General features: G+C 51.9%; 1 protein-coding gene across 3 annotated transcripts in view; it reads left to right on the forward strand.

Annotated features, from left to right (window-relative positions):
- Window positions 1-16,767, forward strand: part of EFTUD2 (elongation factor Tu GTP binding domain containing 2) — a 43,810-nt gene extending 27,043 nt beyond the window's left edge. For all 3 annotated transcript variants that reach the window (XM_078619329.1, XM_078619328.1, XM_078619330.1), the window contains exons 15-28: window positions 343-470; window positions 843-1,036; window positions 1,755-1,866; window positions 3,065-3,205; window positions 3,965-4,066; window positions 5,795-5,877; window positions 6,978-7,064; window positions 8,333-8,459; window positions 9,872-9,959; window positions 10,427-10,545; window positions 11,182-11,276; window positions 12,309-12,462; window positions 14,215-14,322; window positions 15,168-16,767. In XM_078619329.1, coding sequence (XP_078475455.1) covers window positions 343-470; window positions 843-1,036; window positions 1,755-1,866; window positions 3,065-3,205; window positions 3,965-4,066; window positions 5,795-5,877; window positions 6,978-7,064; window positions 8,333-8,459; window positions 9,872-9,959; window positions 10,427-10,545; window positions 11,182-11,276; window positions 12,309-12,462; window positions 14,215-14,322; window positions 15,168-15,263 — 1,634 coding nt within the window. In that variant the 3' untranslated portion in view covers window positions 15,264-16,767. The remainder of the gene's footprint in view (window positions 1-342; window positions 471-842; window positions 1,037-1,754; window positions 1,867-3,064; window positions 3,206-3,964; window positions 4,067-5,794; window positions 5,878-6,977; window positions 7,065-8,332; window positions 8,460-9,871; window positions 9,960-10,426; window positions 10,546-11,181; window positions 11,277-12,308; window positions 12,463-14,214; window positions 14,323-15,167) is intronic.
- The last annotated feature ends 2,209 nt before the right edge of the window (window positions 16,768-18,976 follow it).

Genomic DNA, 18,976 nt, shown 5'->3' on the forward strand with positions numbered 1-18,976 from the left:
ACTATGGTACGTGAAAACCTCTTCGACTGCCGAACCTGAGCCGTGCCGCTGACGTCGCGCGCACTGAACGAGTCGAGGCGCGCGTCGGTGACGCGGTGACACCGTGACGCCGTGTCCTCGCGGTGTACCGACTGTCGTGCCACTCGGTGAACGTGTCGAGCCGTGCGTCGGTGCCGCAGTGTGCTCGCTGTGTACCGACTGAACAAATTTAGATGCCTGTAGCTGGCACCTTCACGCCGCGTCTTCGCGGCTCGCCGACCGACCAAGCGGAGACGCGTGTGGGCGACGTGGCGTCGCTGGCGTTGCGAGTGAGCCGGCGTTACGCGTTGACCGTGCGCGCAGGGCTGGTGGACATGTGCGTGGAGCACGTGCCGTCTCCGCAGGCCGGCGCACGCACCAAGATTGAGCACACCTACACGGGCCCCCTGGACTCGGAGCTGGCCGACGCCATGCTGGACTGTGACCCCGACGTGAGTGCGCTTGAGCTTAACGCATCGTCGTCGTCGTCGTCGTCGTCATCTTCATCGTCGTCGTCGTCGTCATCTTCATCGTCGTCATCTTAACCGTCGTCATCGTTGTCGTCATCATCTTCGTCATCCTCGTCATCATGCGGACGTTCAGAAATAAAACGTCATTCAAGACGCAAGCGTCTCACCTCCTGCCATTGACGCTCGTCATTTCTTTACATACGTCAACTCGTTTATTCATAACTGCTCATTGTGTGTGTATAGTTTGCTGTCTTTCCCCCGTTCCTCCGATTATCATGGTCAGCTACTTACGGTGCAAAATAATTTAAAAATACACACACGCGTGTGTGTCCGCCCCCCCCTTCCTGACGGCAGGGCCCTCTCATGTGCCACACGACCAAGATGTACAGCACGGAGGACGGCGTGCACTTCCACGCGTTTGGCCGCGTGCTCGGCGGCACGCTGCACGCGGGGCAGGACGCCCGCGTGCTCGGGGAGAACTACACGCTGGAGGACGAGGAGGACTCGCGCATCTGCGCCGTCGGGCGCCTCTGGATCTCCGTGGCGAGGTGGGTGGGCGCTGGAGGCGGCGGGGAATTGGTGTGTGTGTGTGCGTGTGTTTGTGTGTGTGTGTGGGTGTAGTGTAGGGGTTAGCACGCTGCGCTACGAATCCGACGACCCGAGTTCGATTCCCGCTCACGGCCAACACCAGTGACGATTATCTTAACCAGTCCTGGGCCTCCCCTAGGTCGACTCATCCTCAAATGAGTACCTGGTGCGATGTGTAAACATTGTCACTGGGGAGACAAAGGCGGTCGGGCGTGGTGTTGGCCACCCACCCCCTCGCATACCGTTCCGGCCTTTATAGGTGCTCGCTAACAGCACTTGCCCCTATAGTCATTTAAGGCTACACGGGGGATATTTATCTTTGTGTGTGTGTGGGTGGGTGTGTGTGTGGCTGTAGTGTAGCGGTTAGCGCGCTGCGCTACGAATCCGACGACCCAGATTCGATTCCCGCTTACGGTCAACGCCAGTACTGGGTCTGCCGTAGGTCAACTCAGCCTCAAATGAGTACCTGGTACGGTGTGTGAACATCAGCACTCGGGAGATAAATTCGGCCGGGCGTGGTGCTGGCCACCCACCCTCCCTCGTCTGCCGTGCAGGCCTTCATAGGTGCTCGCTAACAGCACTTGCCCCAACAGTCTGTGAAGGCTATACTGGGGTGTTGAGGGTTCTTTTGCCTTTATCTTTGTGCGTGCAATGTTGACCATGGGTTGCCGTGTCCAGGTACCGCATTGAAGTGAGCAGAGTCCCGGCTGGAAACTGGGTCCTCATCGAAGGTGTGGATCAGCCCATTGTGAAGACGGCTACAATTACAGAGCCCACGGGCACCGATGAGGTATCCACCGCAGAGCTCTCTGAAATGAAGCTTTGCTATTCTCTTTCTCTTTTTTCTTTCTCCACCGCTGGTTGCTTTTATGGCTTTATTTTGGCGATTTGTAAAAGTTTTTTTGGTTTGGCCATATTTGTTTGTTAGAGTTAGAATGATGGCTTTAATTTAAGTTGCCTTGTGGTTGTTGTTTGACTTGCATCCCACTGGGATTTTTGCACACGGCGTTGGTGTACGGTGCTTTTTTTTCTGGAAGTTTTTTCCTGGATTTTTCTTTTCGCGCATAGTCACATAGTCACTTGAAGATGTTTTCTTGTTCATGTTTTTTTTGTTTGTTGCGGTTGCACCCGATTCAAGAGCCGAATGGCTAACAGGGCTATACCAAAAAAAAAAAGTTTCACCTGCACTCATCACACACAAAGCGGCTTGCCACGAGTGAACCACAATACCTTGCCAATCTGGTCAAGGAGCATAAACTATCATCGCGCAAACTCGCAGCAGGAGCAGCAGCAGCAGTGGTTTTTGGCTGGCCATCAAACAAAGACGGTGACGACCGCATCGCCCGCTTTCAGATGCGCTTCTACGGCCGATGTTCGGAAGCCACTAGGAGCCATGCACTTTGAAATCTAGAATGAAAACCCATTTTTAAATCCTTTATATTCAGTTCACTTGCTTGCTTGCGCGCTTACGACCGTGCAAATCTTTCGGTCGTTTTTTAACCCACTTCCCGTGATCCAATCGAGCTGACATTTTGCACACAGACTCGTTGTGCGTGACAATTTATTTTCGTGAAAAAAATTTCCATAACTTTACACCTTTTAGGAAATTTTTTTTTATATTTAATTGCCAATTGCTTAATGGTGGCAGGCAATCATCTGACCCATAGGTGGCAGCCATCTCAAGCCAGAGGACGAGAGGACTCTAGCCGCCACGCATATAAAGGATTTATAGTGAAAAACTTTGTTTTTACGGGTTAATTTTTTTTAGAACCTGCTTTTTGTGTTTAGTTTGTTGTCCCGCCCGCCTCCCCCCCGCCCCGCGCCTCCGATTCTCACGGTTGGCTACATAAATACATACATTCATACATATCACGGCCGTACGGCAAAGGTTGAGAACCCCACTGCATTTTAAGGGGGGCGGGGGTTGTCTGCGAAGGGCTTTGGTCGTGAGGATACGATCCCTTTCTCCCTTGTGCTCGCGCGACCAGGCCCAGATCTTCCGACCGCTCAAGTTCAACACGTCGTCTGTCATCAAGATTGCCGTCGAGCCCGTGAACCCGTCGGAGCTGCCGAAGATGTTGGACGGCCTGCGTAAGGTCAACAAGAGTTATCCCGTCCTCACGACCAAGGTACGCGTCCTCACTCGGCGGGAGAGGGCGCTTGCTGCTCTTCCAACGGCATTCTCCGCTAAATGTAAAGCTCCTCCCACCCTCAACCAGTATATATACAAATACAGTGTTCTTGGAATTTCTCTCACTTGATACAGCAATCGTCCTGTGACAGTTCCACCTGAAGACGGAAGCTTGTGTTGCCTCCGAAACGTCGTGATTTTTATTTTATTTTTATTTTACTTTTATTAATTAAATTTTTTTACCTACGTGACTTTACCAGAAAAAACCTAAGAATATGAATCCTTGTAGTCACGAAAGCTTCAAATCTAGAAATGTAAAGCTGTCGTTTTTTTTTCACATCTCTTTTTCCACTGCATAACAACCGAACCGCGCCAGGCCCATGCCGAGCCCAGCCCGGTTGTAGCTCAGTTGGCGCCAGGTTTGTTTTTCCACTTGCAGAATGCCGAGCCGTGCCACCGCCGTCACCCGCGATAAACGACCGGTGATGCCGTACAGGCCGACGTCGCTCGCGACAAACCCGTCGTTAGCCTCCCTCCTGGCCCTGCTTGGCCCCACCCCACCACCCTGAGCCAGATTTGAATGTCTGGCGAAGCCATTGACTCATGGCCTAGTTCTGGCCCTCGGCACATGGCAGGTGGCCAGTGGAAAACCCACTTCCTGCGCTGGCTCGGCTCAGCTTGACTCGGATGTGCCAGTGGAAAAGCGGAATCGGGCGTGCCGACTTGAGTTGACAGCTCTGTTCGTCGTCGGGCGCAGGTGGAGGAGTCGGGGGAGCACATCATCCTGGGCACGGGGGAGCTCTACCTGGACTGCGTGATGCACGACCTTCGCAAGATGTACTCCGAGATCGACATCAAGGTTTGCGCTTTTTGCGACCGTCGCACCGCTGGCTGTGTGAACGGAAGCCTCTTTAAGACGTGGGGATGCGAATCTTCGCTGCGTTTTGCCGGGTTACAGAGGCTTCGGTCGATGGCGTGAGCGGGGGGGATCCGAGCTGTTTCCTGTCGGTGTAACAGACCCCAGAATCTGGAACTCTGTCTTCTCTCCCACAAGATCTTAGGGTCTCGAGTCTGCTGTGGGGATTTTATTTTAAAACTTGTCTAGTCAACGTGCAGCTGAATCAGCAAACGGCTTGTGGTGTTTATTTTATCACTTTACCGATTGCACCAAGCCCATTGGTCCCGGCGCTCCGAGAGCGATCGGACCAGTGTGAGGGGGTAAATCGTTACATTCACGATCATCGCCATGCATTAACAAGTTTAAGTATTCTCCACGCAATAATGTTAAAAGCCAGTGGCATGATTAATATCACTGTGTGCGTGTAATTTTAAGCTAGTATCTCTTCTGGTCTGTTGGCCGCACCAATCGCGGTGGCTAGGAGATGTTAACTACCTCGCCCCGGTATACAGGAGGTCGTGTGTTCGATCCCAACCCTTGACGCCTGCTGTATATTTGGAGTTTGCACGTTCTCCTGGTGGTCTCTTCGATTTTTTTTCCCCTCCACGTTTAGAATCGACATCACGTGTTTAGAGCATTTGGCTGCTTTAAATCTTCACGCGATGATAAGCCACTTCGTTGAGCTATCGCTTGTGACAGCCAGGTCGCTTCTGACACGGAGCTTATGTAGCTCAGCCTTACCTGTGTAATGGGTTCCGGAGACACTTGCAGAGGTAACTTCTTTATTACAATACAACACTCCAACAGTCCTGATACTCTGTTACAGCCTAGGTACACAGCCTAGGTACACAGCCTAGATACACAGCCTAGATACACAGCCTAGATACACAGCCTAGATACACAGCCTAGGTACACAGCCTAGATACACAGCCTAGGTACACAGTCTAGATACACAGCCTAGATACACAGCCTAGATACACAGCCTAGATACACAGCCTAGATACACAGCCTAGATACACAGCCTAGATACACAGCCTAGATACACAGCCTATGAACACAGCCTAGATACACAGCCTAGATACACAGCCTAGATACACAGCCTAGGTACACAGCCTAGGTACACAGCCTAGATACACTACTCTGGCTACGCTCTGGGGTCCTCCGGCTACAACTACCCTAGGGGAGGCTACCTGACCCGACCCAGCCAAGGTGCGGGTCTGGACTCTGGCTTCCTCGGAACTCGCCCTTACAAGGACGTAGAGCCGGGAGCACCAGAGTCCCACCACTGGCCCTGACAGCGTCCCGGCCCTTACAAGAACAAGCGGGACGAGGGGGTCCAGGGTCCTAAGCTGGCTGGCTGACGGGTCTTGGGTCTTGAGCTGCGACTGGCCCCGATCGGCCAGGGAGCTGCCCTTTTATGCCTCGTCCCCAACGAGGGGTGGGGTTGTGTGCGCTCCCAGATATCCCACAGAGCACACACAGCCCCCCCCCCGTTGGTGGCGCCAAGGGGCTTAACTGTCTGGGGTGCCTGGGATCCCAGCGCCTGGCGCCAAGGGGCTTAACTGTCTAGGGTCCCAGAGCCCCCAGCAGCCCCCTCCCCTCTTATGGCACTACACCTGGTTAAATAAAAATAAATGTTAGATCTCCTGTGCTGCGTGATGAAGGTTATGTCCCCACGTCCTTCCGCAGGTTGCTGATCCGGTCGTGTCTTTCTGTGAGACCGTGGTGGAGACCTCCTCCTTGAAGTGCTTTGCTGAGACTCCCAACAAGAAGTAAGTCCCCTCTCGTCCCCCCCCACTCACCCCCACCCCCGCCCCCCAGTGCGAGGTTGCACAGGTGGCTCTCGTTCCGCCGGTTTCCGGCGTATTAGAATTCACGGCGCTTCTAAATAACAATAATACAGGTAGGAACAATATGTTCTACACTGCCCACCGGGGATTTTTTGTCTTGTCTGACTGTCTGTCGTGCATAAATAAATATATAATATAAACAGCTCTTTGATTGGTGGAGACCTACTGCCGGGTACGGAGAGGGGAGGGGCCTAAGGGAGGGGGGTCAGCGGAGGGGCCTGAGGGAGGGGGGTCAGCGGAGGGGCCTGAGGGAGGGGGGGGGTCAGGGGATGGGCCTAAGGGAGGGGTGGGTAAGGGGAGGGGCCTAAGCAAGGGGGAGGGGCCGATAGTTAAGGGGGCTGGCTACCTGGCTGGCTGCCTGGCTACCTCAAGTCAAGTTATCTTGTTATACAGGTAGGAACAACGGGGTTCCACACTGCCCACCAGGGATTATTTGTCTGTCTGTCGAGCATGTTTGTCTGTCGTGCACGAATGCGCTGTCCAACCAAGTTCCTACCTGCCCACTCCGAAGGAACGTGTTAATCTGAACTTGTTGCGTGATGCTGCCAAGTATTATTCGTTCACTCTCGAAGAAAGAGAGAGCAACGACTGGGGCGTGCGAGGGGGAGGAACCACAGGCGAGTGGGAAGGCGGCAGCCTGACGATGAGCCGGCACCAACAAATTGCCCAAGCTCTGCGGTCCACTGTGTATATGTTCAGCTATAATTATCGGACAATTAAACGCGTTCCTTCGGAGTGGGCAGGTAGGAACTTGGTTGGACAGCGTATTCGTGCGATCCGTGTCACGCAGCGCAAGCTGCGTGGGGCTGCGCGTCACGTGGTGCTCAGCCCGCCCGAAGCGCTCTATGAAATACAAATCGAGGGCGTGGCAATGCACGATAGACAGACAAATAATCCCTGGTGGGCAGTGTGGAACTGTTGTTACTACCTGTATGAGTGCTTTAGGTGTGGGGAGGAAACCGGAGGAGCATCTGGAGCAACTCCGGTTGTTTGTTGACGTGTGTGGATCGTTGCTTTCGCAGGAACAAGATCACAATGATTGCCGAGCCGCTGGAGAAAGGCTTGGCCGAGGACATCGAGAACGAGGTGGTGCAAATCACCTGGAACAGGTAACGCGCTTGCCGAAGGCGGTCTGGGTTTCAGAGTCAAAGTCAGAATATTTATTTATGCTGGAGGAATCCGATGAGCTATGAAGCTCTTTTTCACAGATGTTCAGGCAGGTCACGGGGGTCAGAGCGTTACAAAGTGTAGGAAAGGTAAGCAAATCATAAAAAAATTCAATTGAACCAAAACTATATTTATTTTACCAGGTAAAGCCCACTGGAGCTATCAGTTATTTTTCAGAAGCGACCTGGCCACAAACGATAGCCCGACGAAGTGGCTTATCGTCACGTGGACGTTTATAGCAGCAGTCAAATCGTCTAAACGACGCGCGGTTAGTACGACCAGAAAGCGCATCGGAGAGCCGCGCAGTACGACCACGAAATCCGCGCAGTGGAATTCTCTCTCGCACGCTCGCTCACTCTCTCACTCACTGTCTTGACTTCTTTTTTCAAAATCTATACAAATAAAACTAACAATTTTTTTTGTTTATCTTACCTGCCCAAGGCCACTGAGGTATTAACTTATTTTTCAGTTGTGACCTGGCCACAAATTATGGGGTTTACTGTGTGCGTGCTAACTCCCCGCGTAGTGGGAACGCCGCCATGTCTCCCCCAGTGGCGATGTTTACACACCACACCACTGGTTACTCATTTGAGTCAAGCTAGGGAAGTACCCAGGAGCGGTTCAGATAATCGTCACTTCTGTTGGTGGCCGCGAGCGGGAATCGAACGGCGGGTCGACCTGGTTCGTAGCGCAGCGCGCTAACCGCTGCAGTACCGCTCCCTACACGCACACGTACAACAACAACAACTGCCGTTCGCCACGATGTGGCGGTGACATCACCACAGCGCTTGTGCCAGGCTATGTGCACTTTAAAGCCACGTGAAATGTCGAACGGCCGCTGGCAGGAGGTCACGGAACAGAACCAGGCGCCATGGCTCGACTGAGATGACTGACAGATGCACCATCTGTGCCCTTTGCACACGCACGCACGCACACGCACGTACACAACAACAACAACCGCCATTCGCCACTAAGTGGTGGTGGCGTCACCACGACGCTTGTGCCAGGCCATGTGCACCTTGAGGCCACGTACACACACACACGTATACACACACGTATACACACACGCGTACACACAACAACAACCGCCATTCGCCACTAAGTGGTGGTGACGTCACCACAACGCTTGTGCCAGGCCATGTGCACCTTGAGGCCTGCAGGTGATTAACCGTCGCCTTCTGGCTTCCCCCCTCCCCCCCCCCCCTCGCAGGAAGAAGCTCGGAGAGTTTTTCCAGACCAAGTACGACTGGGATCTGCTCGCCGCCCGGTCCATCTGGGCCTTCGGCCCCGACACCACTGGGCCCAACATCCTGGTGGACGACACCCTGCCTTCGGAGGTGCTGCGTCCACTTGTGTTCACAGTCAAAATTCTACTTCTAGATTTGAAGCTTTCGTGACTGCAAGGATTCATATTCTTAGGTTTTGTCGGTAAAGTCACGTAGGTAAAAAATTAAAATTTATAAAAGTAAAATAAAAATTATTTTACTTTTATTAATTTTAATTTTTTATCTACGTGACTTTACCGAAAAAACCTAATATCAAAATTCTACATTTCCGCTTTTGTGCGTGCGCACGTGAAGACGACACGCGCGTTTATTCTTTGACTCGGGGCATACCGGCGCAGAAGTGGCGAAACCCCCCCCCCCCCCCCCCCGGACCGTATTGAGCCATCGGTTTGCTTTTGGATGATGTTCAGGCCTGGTCTGAGGTCGCTACGAATATTCGTTTAAAAGGGCTGTATTCCAAAAGGCCGGTTGGCGATTAACGGCGCAATGCAGTGCCGTAGTTTTTATTTTTTTTATTTTACCAGGTAAGGCCCCCTGAGCAATCTACATAACTCTTTTTCAGAACCGACCTGGCTATCACAAATGATGGTTCATTGAAGTGGCTCGTCGCCGTGTGGAAATTTACAGCAGCCAAATACTCTACTACCCTGTCCCCCACACAGCTGCAGATTGACGCCGTCATTCAGCGCGTGTGTTCGTACTTGCAGGGCTGTTCCTGTACCCGGTGGCGCACAGTGGGTTGTTGTAGGGCATGGCAAGTGATGGCAAGAGAGTTGGTTCACCCATGTGAATTCTGCGGGGGTGTGTATATATATCAGTCTATGGGTCTCTATGGGTCTCGATGTGGTCTGTGGGCCAAAGCGTGACTCTATGGGTCTGTGTGAGTCTTTGGGTCTCTGTGTGAGTCTATGTATGTATGTATGTTGAACTTATTTCGCACCGTATGTCGCCAACCGTGCTAATCGGAGGTGCAGGGGAAGAACAACGAACTAAACACAAAAAGAAGTTGTAAAGAAATTAGTTATTGAGCGTCGCCACTCGGGAGACAAAGGCAGCCATGGCGCGGTGCCGGCCATCACCGCCATTTGGCGTGCCGTGCCCCCACCCTTGGCAGGTGCTCGCTTAACAGCACTTGCCCCCACACCGGGGGGAGTGGGGGGGGAGGGCGGTTATCTATTCTTGGTTCTTTCGGTAAAGTCACGTAGAAGGGAAATAATACAATAATAAAAAGAAAACAATAAAATTCTCACGACGTTTCGACTGCAACACAATCAATCATCATAAGAATCTTTTTCTTGTTGTCGAGACGTCGTGAGAATTTTTATTTTTTATTTTTATTATTTCCCTTCTACGTGACTTTACCGAAAGAACCAAGAATATGTATCCCTGCAGTGACGAAAGCTTTCAACCGAGGGTGGTTGTCTTGACCTTTGACCTGTGTCTGTGGTTCCGCGTGTGCGCAGGTGGACAAGGCGCTGCTGGGCTCGGTGAAGGACAGCATCGTGCAGGGCTTTCAGTGGGGCACTCGCGAGGGCCCACTCTGCGACGAGCGTGAGTCACCCACCACCTCATCCTCCGCCCCGTCCAGCTGAGCCGTCCCACCTCACCGGGCACCCCTCCTGCACCCCCATCAGTTAGACTGATGGCCTTAATCGAAGTTGTCTTGTGGTTGTTGTTGTTTGACTTGCATCCCACTGGGATATTTGCACACAGTGTTGGTGTACGGTGCTTTTTTTCTGCAATATTTTGCTGTCTTTTCTTGGATTTTCTGTTTGCACTTCTGTTTATTAATTAAACATTTTTACCTACGTGACTTTACCGGAAAAAAAACCTAAGAATATTATTTGAAATGCTTGTTTCACGCAGGCTTTGCTTGAACCGTACGCCACGCGTAAAAACAGCCCTTTGGGTCTGAGCAGCGACCAAAGTAGCAGCCAGCGGCAGCGAAGAAAGCGATGTTAACGCAGTGCCGCGTGCCGTGTGTGTGTGTGCTGCTCGCGCGTTTGTCTGGCGCTCAGCGATCCGCAATGTGAAGTTCAAGATCCTGGATGCGGTCATCGCCAACGAGCCGCTGCACCGGGGCGGTGGTCAGATCATCCCGACGGCGCGTCGGGTTGTCTACTCGGCGTTCCTCATGGTGGGTGCCCACGTGTGCGTGTCCCCTCCCCTGCCGAATAAGTCGTCCGCGTCAACCTGACGTTGGACGCTGCCCTCCGCGCGACGGTCGGCGCGGCTTGTTGTTGCTTTTGTTGCTATCGTCGTTTGCGCTTTTTTGTTTTGGTGCTATTTCTTCATTTGTTGATTCATTTTTTATTTCACTTGGTCGTAGCAGGGTTTTCACTTTGCTTGGTAGTGGCCGCATACGGGATTTGGTCCTCGTATATAATTAACGTACAGCGTTTTGGCATGCTTATTAGCACGAATGACGCCGTATCAAATGAAAGTATTATGATTATTACAACCCGCGCCGTGTTCTGCGAAAGCACCGCTGCTGCGGCCGTCTGGAACGCTCTCTTCATTCCGATATTAGGAATCCCCTGCGAGCCATGCACTTGGAAATCATCTCCATTGAAAACTCATTTCTTTCTAACTACTTTGCGTGTGTTAGTTTGTTGTCCTTCCCCCCCGCCCGCACCTGCGATTAGCATGGTTGGCTACATGTACGGTGCGAGAGAAGATCAACACGCACGCAGGTCACGTGCGCGAGTTTGAAGTGCGATAACCCGCGCGTTGGGCGACCCTGTAACCCGCGGCTCGCCCGCGTCTGTTGCAGGCGACGCCGCGTCTCATGGAGCCCTACTACTTCGTGGAGGTGCAGGCCCCGGCCGACTGCGTGTCTGCCGTCTACACCGTGCTGGCTCGGCGAAGGCATGTACCACCGTGGCGGCACAGTGTGGCGACGGCCCAGGAATTCGGGACGCGGTGTTGCCGCGTTTATTTTCACGAACGTTTAAAAACTGACTTCCAGTAATAGGTTTTTACCCTTGCAACTGGTACAAAACTGACACCTTTATACAAGGCATCATGTTTGCAATAACCACAACACAAGCAGTCAAAATGCAAACAAAAAGAAACAAGTCTGATAATGATATGCACTGTCCTTGAAGTTGATCGGTCCACACCCGAGACAGCTTTCCTTAGAGCCTAGTCTCACATGGTGTTGGACCAGATGACGCCAAAAGGCGCACAACTCAAAGACAATGCACCATCAGAGTATGAGAACTCGGGATAAGCATTTACACCATTGGAACCTCATTTGCCAGTAAAAAATATGATAATTGTTATGTTTTTTGTTTGGATTATGACTGCAGGTATTGTGCTCTATGCAAACATGACTCCTTGTAAAAAAGGTGCCGGGTAGGGTACGGGTACGGCCGGGTACGGGTACCCGTTTGCGACGCTGGTGCGGCCGGGTACGGGTAAGGAATCAAAACCCGTTTGCGACCTCTGCTCAGCATGGTTCGCTTTGTTTATTGATGTGCCTCCGCCGTGTGCAGCCGGGCGATTGGTTTTTCCGTCGTCGTGAAAGTTATCGCTTTAATTGAATGGGAGTTTAAATAGAAACCGCATTCCATCGGGATCTCCCCTGGGTGTGGAGGGTTGGCACAATAACTCGTTTTCACATGGCGGGGGGGGGGGGGGCACGTGCAACAACAACCCCTCCTGCTAAAACCCAACGACCCGGGCCTTCTCATTCGTCGCTTGCTCGATGTATTTCTGCGACGTTGCGTCGAGGGGGGGCGGGGGGCGGCCCGGGCTCGAGAGTAGCAATGCCGCTCGCCCCAGCGGCCCTAACCAATAGGGGACCACCAGGTCTCTCTCCCACCCCACCCCGCGTGATCCAGGGCGACCGCTGTCCGAGGTTAAAAACGCCCGTTTCGTTTTGCCCGCCGCGCGCAGAGGCCACGTGACGCAGGACGCGCCCATCCCCGGCTCGCCGCTCTACACCATCAAGGCTTTCATCCCCGCCATCGACTCGTTCGGGTTCGAGACCGACCTTCGGACGCACACGCAGGGGCAGGCCTTCTGCCTGTCCGTGTTCCACCACTGGCAGGTAACGGCCGTGTTGCGTCGGCGCGTGTCGTTCGTGCGCGCACGGGCACCGCGTGACGCGCCGGATGTTTTGTCGTGTCCGTCGCGCCGCTGGTCTGTACCGCCGCGTGCCGGCAGGTCACGACGTGTTCCCTCTTTCCGACAGCCCTGTTCTTCACCTGAGGACGGCTGCTTGCGTTGTGGCCGAAACGTCGTCAGAATTGTATTTGATTATGTTTTATTTTTATTATTTTATTATTTCCCTTCTTTGTGACTTTACCGAAAGAACCAAGAAGGTGTGCCCTCGTCTTCGCTGCACTGCTCCACTTTGGCATTCCCTCCTCCCGTCGTTTCTCGTCTCCCAAGTTATTATTATGATGACGACGGTGCTCGACAAACACAAATCTTTGGCACTCGTTACACGCAAAGTTCTCGCCGCAAGTGAACCACGATACCTCGCCGATCTCGTCAAGGAGCAATAAACCGTCACACGAACTCCGGTCATCCTCGCAGCAGCAGCAGCAGCAGCAGCAGCTTTTAGCTGGCCACCGCATCGCGCGGCGCTTTCAGATGAGCTTCTGCGGCCGTCTGGAACGCTCCTCCGATTTTAGGAGCTGTGCACTGAAATAATCGAGATTGAGTACTCGTTTTTTTAGAGCTGGTTTTTGTGTTTAGTGTGTTGTCCTTCCCCCCCCGCACCTCCGATTAGCACGTTTGGCTACGTACGGTGCGAAAGAAGTTCAACATATATATATACACATACAACAGCTTTGGTCGGATTTGTGAACACCTACAGAAAATGACACACCACCGTGTGAAAATAGGTTACTGCCAGCAAGCTGCCCTGGTTCTCGCTGTTTGTGCATTTAGCTGAAATGCACAACCGTCTGTTTCACAGTGGACATTAAAGATCCCCTTGACGTCTTTGGAAAACATTTCAGGACGTGGACAACATTTGTACTGTGTGTGTACTGTATGTGAACCGTGTGTGTACCCTGTGTGTACTGCTTGTACTGTGTGTGTACCGTGTTTACTTTGTATGTGTACTGTGTGTACTGTGTGTGTACCGTGTGTGTACTGCTTGTACTCTGTGTACCGTATTTACTCTGTATGTTCTGTGTATGTGTACCGTGTGTGTGCTGTGTGTGTACTATGTGTACTGTGTGTGTACTTGTACTGTGTGTGTACTGTGTTTACTCTATGTACTGTGTATGTACCATGTTGCCTGTGTGTGTATTGCTGTGTGTACTGTTTGTGTGTACTGTATGTATGCTGTGTGTACTGTATGTGTACTGTGTATGTGTACTGTGTGCGCTACTCGCCAGGCAGCTGTCTTCTTTTGGAACGCATCCGCTACTATTACTAACTACTACCGCCGCGTACATCGTAGGGGAAACCCCTACTTTGTTATCGATCAACTGATGTCTTATTTAATGGCCAGTTAAGTAGGCAAGCACCAAGTCCATCGTAAAGCTTTTTGGGTTAGTTGGCGTTAATATAAATGTGTCGTTGACCCACCACCATCACGTAAACAAAACGTGCCAATTCGTTACTAGTTCAGCCCACCGCTTGTGTATTCGGAGAGTGAATCCACAACATTTACAATTTGAGTACTCTGACGTTTCGCTGGTAATCACATCCAGCGAATTTGCCAGAATTCTGGCCGAACGACACGTTTGTACTTGCGCGATCGAATAATATTGGTCGCGAAAGCCTACGTGTCAAACTCGGCGCCAAGTGTTTGTCGTTGATTTTTTTTCGCGCACACACGAAGATCGTGCCAGGAGATCCCTTGGACAAGAGCATCGTGATCCGTCCACTGGAGCCGCAGCCGGCCCCTCACCTCGCCAGGGAATTCATGATCAAGACTCGTCGCCGAAAGGTACACGCGCGGGCGTCTTGTGGGTTTTTAATTTTTCGATCACCGCCTAACAATTATGACGTTGGGCGTCTTCATTCACACAGTGCTCTACGCCGGCGGTCTTCACTACGTTGTCAAAAGGTGGGGGGGGGGGGGGGGGGAGTGGCACCGATGAGACATCATCAGTGCGAGTGAGGACGGCCTGCCACACCATTTGAAACCATTGTGGGGTTTGTGACAGCAGCACGATGACGATGATGATGGTGTGGGGTGTTGTCGCTGTGTATTGTCAGGAGGGGGGGGGGGGAGGGCCGCACGTCAGGGGCCGCACTAAAGGCCACCAGGGGCCGCTAGTTGAGCCCCGGGCCCTTGTGATGAACAACACTGGTCTACGCTTACAGCTGAGTGACCTTGATCGGGTAAATGGGCAGGACTGCAATTGCTTGCGCACGCCACCGCTGGCTGAAGGGCCTCTTGAGGCCTACTCTTCCTCGAGGGAGAGGTAGGCTCGTTTGTATCAACCTGCCGCGCCAGGAGGTTGAACCGGTGCAAAAATCCCCTCCCCCAGTGGTAAGCACGTGTATACCCGCGTGCCCCGTGCTCAATTTGTATTATCGGTGATTTACCTTCTGAAAAAAATGTGGCCACGTCTCGCTCACCCCCCCCCCCACCCCCCCGGAAAGGGGCATCTCCGACCCCCGGGCGGGGTTGGCGGCACGAAGGACGCGCCGGTTAAGAAGAAGAAGCAGAACCACTGCTCAAGCGGTTCTGGGATGGTGGCGGGGAGGAGGGGGGGAGGACCGCTCTTGTTTCGCTGCGTTTCCTAACCACTGTGCCCCACGGCACGTCCCCTCCGCTCTCCGCAGGGGCTGAGCGAGGACGTAAGCATCAGCAAGTTCTTCGACGACCCCATGTTGCTGGAGCTGGCCAAACAGGACGTCATGTTCAACTACCCGATGTGATTGGCCGTGGGTAGGGCCTACGTGCGGTGCGAAAGAAGTTCGACTTGCGTGCGTGCGGCCCGCGTCATCCGCCAAACTCCTCCCGGCCCCTCCTTCCGCCCGACTCGTTTTTTCCCACGGCAGCGCAACGGTCGCTCACTTATAAATCGGTGCGTGTCGTTACCGTAGCCGTTGTCGCGCGGTCATTCGGCGATGAGAATTGCCTCGTCATGCGGTAAACCAAACCCCCCCCCCGCCCCCCCCCCCCCCCCGTACGTAGCCTCTGATTCCAGTCCGTCATCGTTTCGCTCGATCGCGCAAAGCAGCAACCGCAGTGAAATAGATCCACAAGGTGAGCGTAGGTTTAGCCCCTCCGATTGTTGACTTGGGGGGCTGTGTTGTATCGCGTATTGTGGGCGCCGCAGTGGCTAGAAGATGTTAACTACCTCGCCTGGTATACAGGAGGCCGTGGGTTCGATCCCGACCCAGACACCTGCTGTATATTTGGAGTTTGCGTCTCTCTCTCATCATCATCACGGTGGCTAGGAGATGTTAACTCTCTCGCCTAGTGTACAGGAAGGTCGTGGGTTCAATCCCAACCCTGCTGTATATTTGGAGTTTGCGTGTCTCTCTCTCTCCCCCTGGTCGCAGTTTTTCCCTCCACATTTGGAATCGACGTGCGCTCGGACATCACGCATTTAGATTATTTGGCTGCGATAATTTTCCACATGATGACGATAAGCCACTTTGCTGTTGAGCTGCCATTTGTGATCGCCAGGTCGCGTCTGCAAGAAGAGCTATTTGTAGCTCAGCGGGCCTTGCCTGGGAAAATAAAAAATATTTTCGTTTTTAGTCGTTCTTGCGTGGTGTCGGTTTCTCGATAAAAGTGCCCGGCGCGTGGAGCGAAACGTCGGACATCGTGGCCCGAACGACAAACAACGGCTACGCGGAGCGATCGATTCGACTGCCCGGCATCGTGGACCAAACATCGGAGGCTGTCGCCGCAAATACAAATAGCCGCTGCGTTTACACACACGTGCGTGCGTGCGTTGCCGGCGTTATTTACCCGCGAGCAGGGTGTGTCGAACCAGGGGATTGTGGTGCGGTCATCGGCTCGGCAAAGGTCGCAAACGGGTTTTGATTCCTTACCCGTACCCGGCCGCACCAGGGTCGCAAATGGGTACCCGTTCCGTACCCGTACCCTACCCGAAATGAGTGACAAACAGTTACTCACCAGTGACTCACGGCCTACCCGTACCCGGCCGCACCAGGGTCGCAAACGGCTACCCGTACCCGGCTGGGTACCCGTACCGGGCTGGGTACGGGTAGCCGGGTATCGGGTAGGGTACGGGTATCGGGTACCCGGTTGTGACCTCTGCGGCTCGGTCTCGCGCGACGATCTTTTTTTTACGTTTTGCGCGCCGGCACGCCCCACGTGGGTTGAGGTTTGTGAAGGTGATATTTGTTGAACGTTGTTTTTACGCAATTAAATGCATTCTCTTTTTGAGAAACGGATGCGTTGGAACCTTTGCCTCCTCTTTGTCGATCCTGTCTTACAGTGTGAAAGTTTTAACTCGTGCTGTTCAAGCGGGTGGTGTGGTTCCACTTTTTTTTTTGTACGTAAAACATAAATCGCAAGGGCCATTATTTCTGCCGACCCGCTTGCTTTATTTTCTCGACGTGCGCTTCATCGGCAAGTTCTTTGACGACCCAATGCTGCCACGTTTTCTCTCGTACGCCAAGTCCCTTTGCTTAACGCCCAGTGTTCACGTCGCAGCGCGTCTTAGCGAGCACGGGGTTCTTCCATTCGGGAAGGCTTTTCGTGCAACGTGGAACGACGTAATACGACCACTACTACGCACACCGCACAGTGAGAGGGCGGGACAAATAACCGAGAGTACACCACGACTGCATTACTGTTAAATTTCGATTTAAAGCTTTCGTGACTGCAGGGATTCATATTCTTGGTTATTTCGGTAAAGTGAGAATTTTATTGTTTTATATATTTATTATTATTTTATTATTTCCCTTCTACGTGACTTTACCGAAAGAACCAAGAATATGCATTACTGTTATAGCGTTCCGCGTTGTACGAAAAGTGTTCCCCCGAATGGGAAAAAAAAATCATCGCGAGAACGCGTCGCAGAGTGTGAACGCCGCTGCGAGCGATGCGATGCGAAGCCGGAGGGACTTGGCCCCCCGTGTTCGGACTGTCGTTGAGTGGGTTCTGTGCCTCGGTTGCTTGGGGCCTTTCTCGGATTCCTGCTCCCTCTGCCACGGTTTCTTGCGTTTCTCCCGAAGGTTCTTACCAGAAGGGGGTGGGGGGTCTCACTGGTGTTTGGAGTCCCAGGGGTTGTCGTGGGTGTCGATTTAAATATTAAGGCACATTTTGTCGTACGGTAATTTTATACATGTTTTATTATTAAATAGCGGTTTAATGAAATGCCACAAAACGGCCTTAGCTAGTTTAACACCGAATATTAACAGGAGGCTCGCGACCAATATTATCCATAATAAGAGTTTTTTTGTGGGGGTTAGAGCGTGTAAATATAAATGTGTTCTTAAACCCGCCACCACCCGACACAGCCAATTCGTAAGGGTTGGCACGTAAACAGAACGTGCCAATGTGCTGTACTAATGACGAATTGGCACATTCTGTTTACGTGACGAACCTTACTGATTGGCTATGTCGGGTGGTGGTGGGTTTAACAACACATTTGTATTTACGCGTTCTAACCCAGAAAACCTCTTGCACTGGGACGGCCTTGGCTTTTACACAATATTACGTTTTAAAGCGGACGCGACAAATATTTAGTCGTTTCAAGACAGCGATGCCGGAGGAACCGTTGCTGTACTCGATCGGTTAAGATAAATAGTGCGTGCGTCGTACACATCTTCATAAAGTATTTTTATAGTAATAGGTTTTTACCCTTTCGTCTGGTACAAAAACTGACACCTTTATACAAGGGATCATGTTTGCAATAACCACAACACAAGCAGTCAAAATGCAAACAAAAAGAAACAACTCTGATGATGATAATGATATGCACTGTCCTTGAAGTTGATTGGTCCACACCCGAGACAGCTTTTCTTAGAGCCTAGTCTCCATTGGTGTTGGACCAGATGACGCCAAAAGGCGTACAACTCAAAAACAGTGCACTATCAGAGTATTGAGAGCTCGGGGTAAGCATTTACACTGATACCTCCTTTACCAGTGTAAAAATATAGTAATAGGTTTTTACCCTTTCATCTGGTACAAAAACTGACACCTTTAAACAAGGGATCATGTTTGCAATAACCACAACACAGGCAGTCAAAATGTACCATATTTCTCCACTGGTAAAGAAGGTTTCGTAGTGTAAAAGTATTTTTTATACTGCAACCAACGGCTCCACAAGAATATAAAATATACAGGGTGGACCAAAAGTCAGCATACACGAATGGTTATTTCATCGAATTTTAACACTGGCATTAAAACACTGTAATTGCTTATCCTTTAAGTTAATATTGTATCTATTATCAGTATCGATAACCTTTTCTGATTCCTGCTGGGTCACCTCAAAGCGTTCGTTTACAAAGCCTGAATGGAGACGAAGCATTGTCCTGTGTGTATGTGGAACTTCTTTCGCACCGTACGTAGCCGACCGTGCTAATCGGGAGATGCGGGGGAAGCACAAGAAATTTAACACAAAAAGCAGTTCGAATTATATGAACGTTCAAAAATCACGCCCTGT

Source organism: Lampetra planeri, chromosome 62 (genome assembly GCF_965212315.1).
Source record: "Lampetra planeri chromosome 62, kcLamPlan1.2.h2, whole genome shotgun sequence".
Lineage (NCBI taxonomy): Eukaryota > Metazoa > Chordata > Hyperoartia > Petromyzontiformes > Petromyzontidae > Lampetra > Lampetra planeri.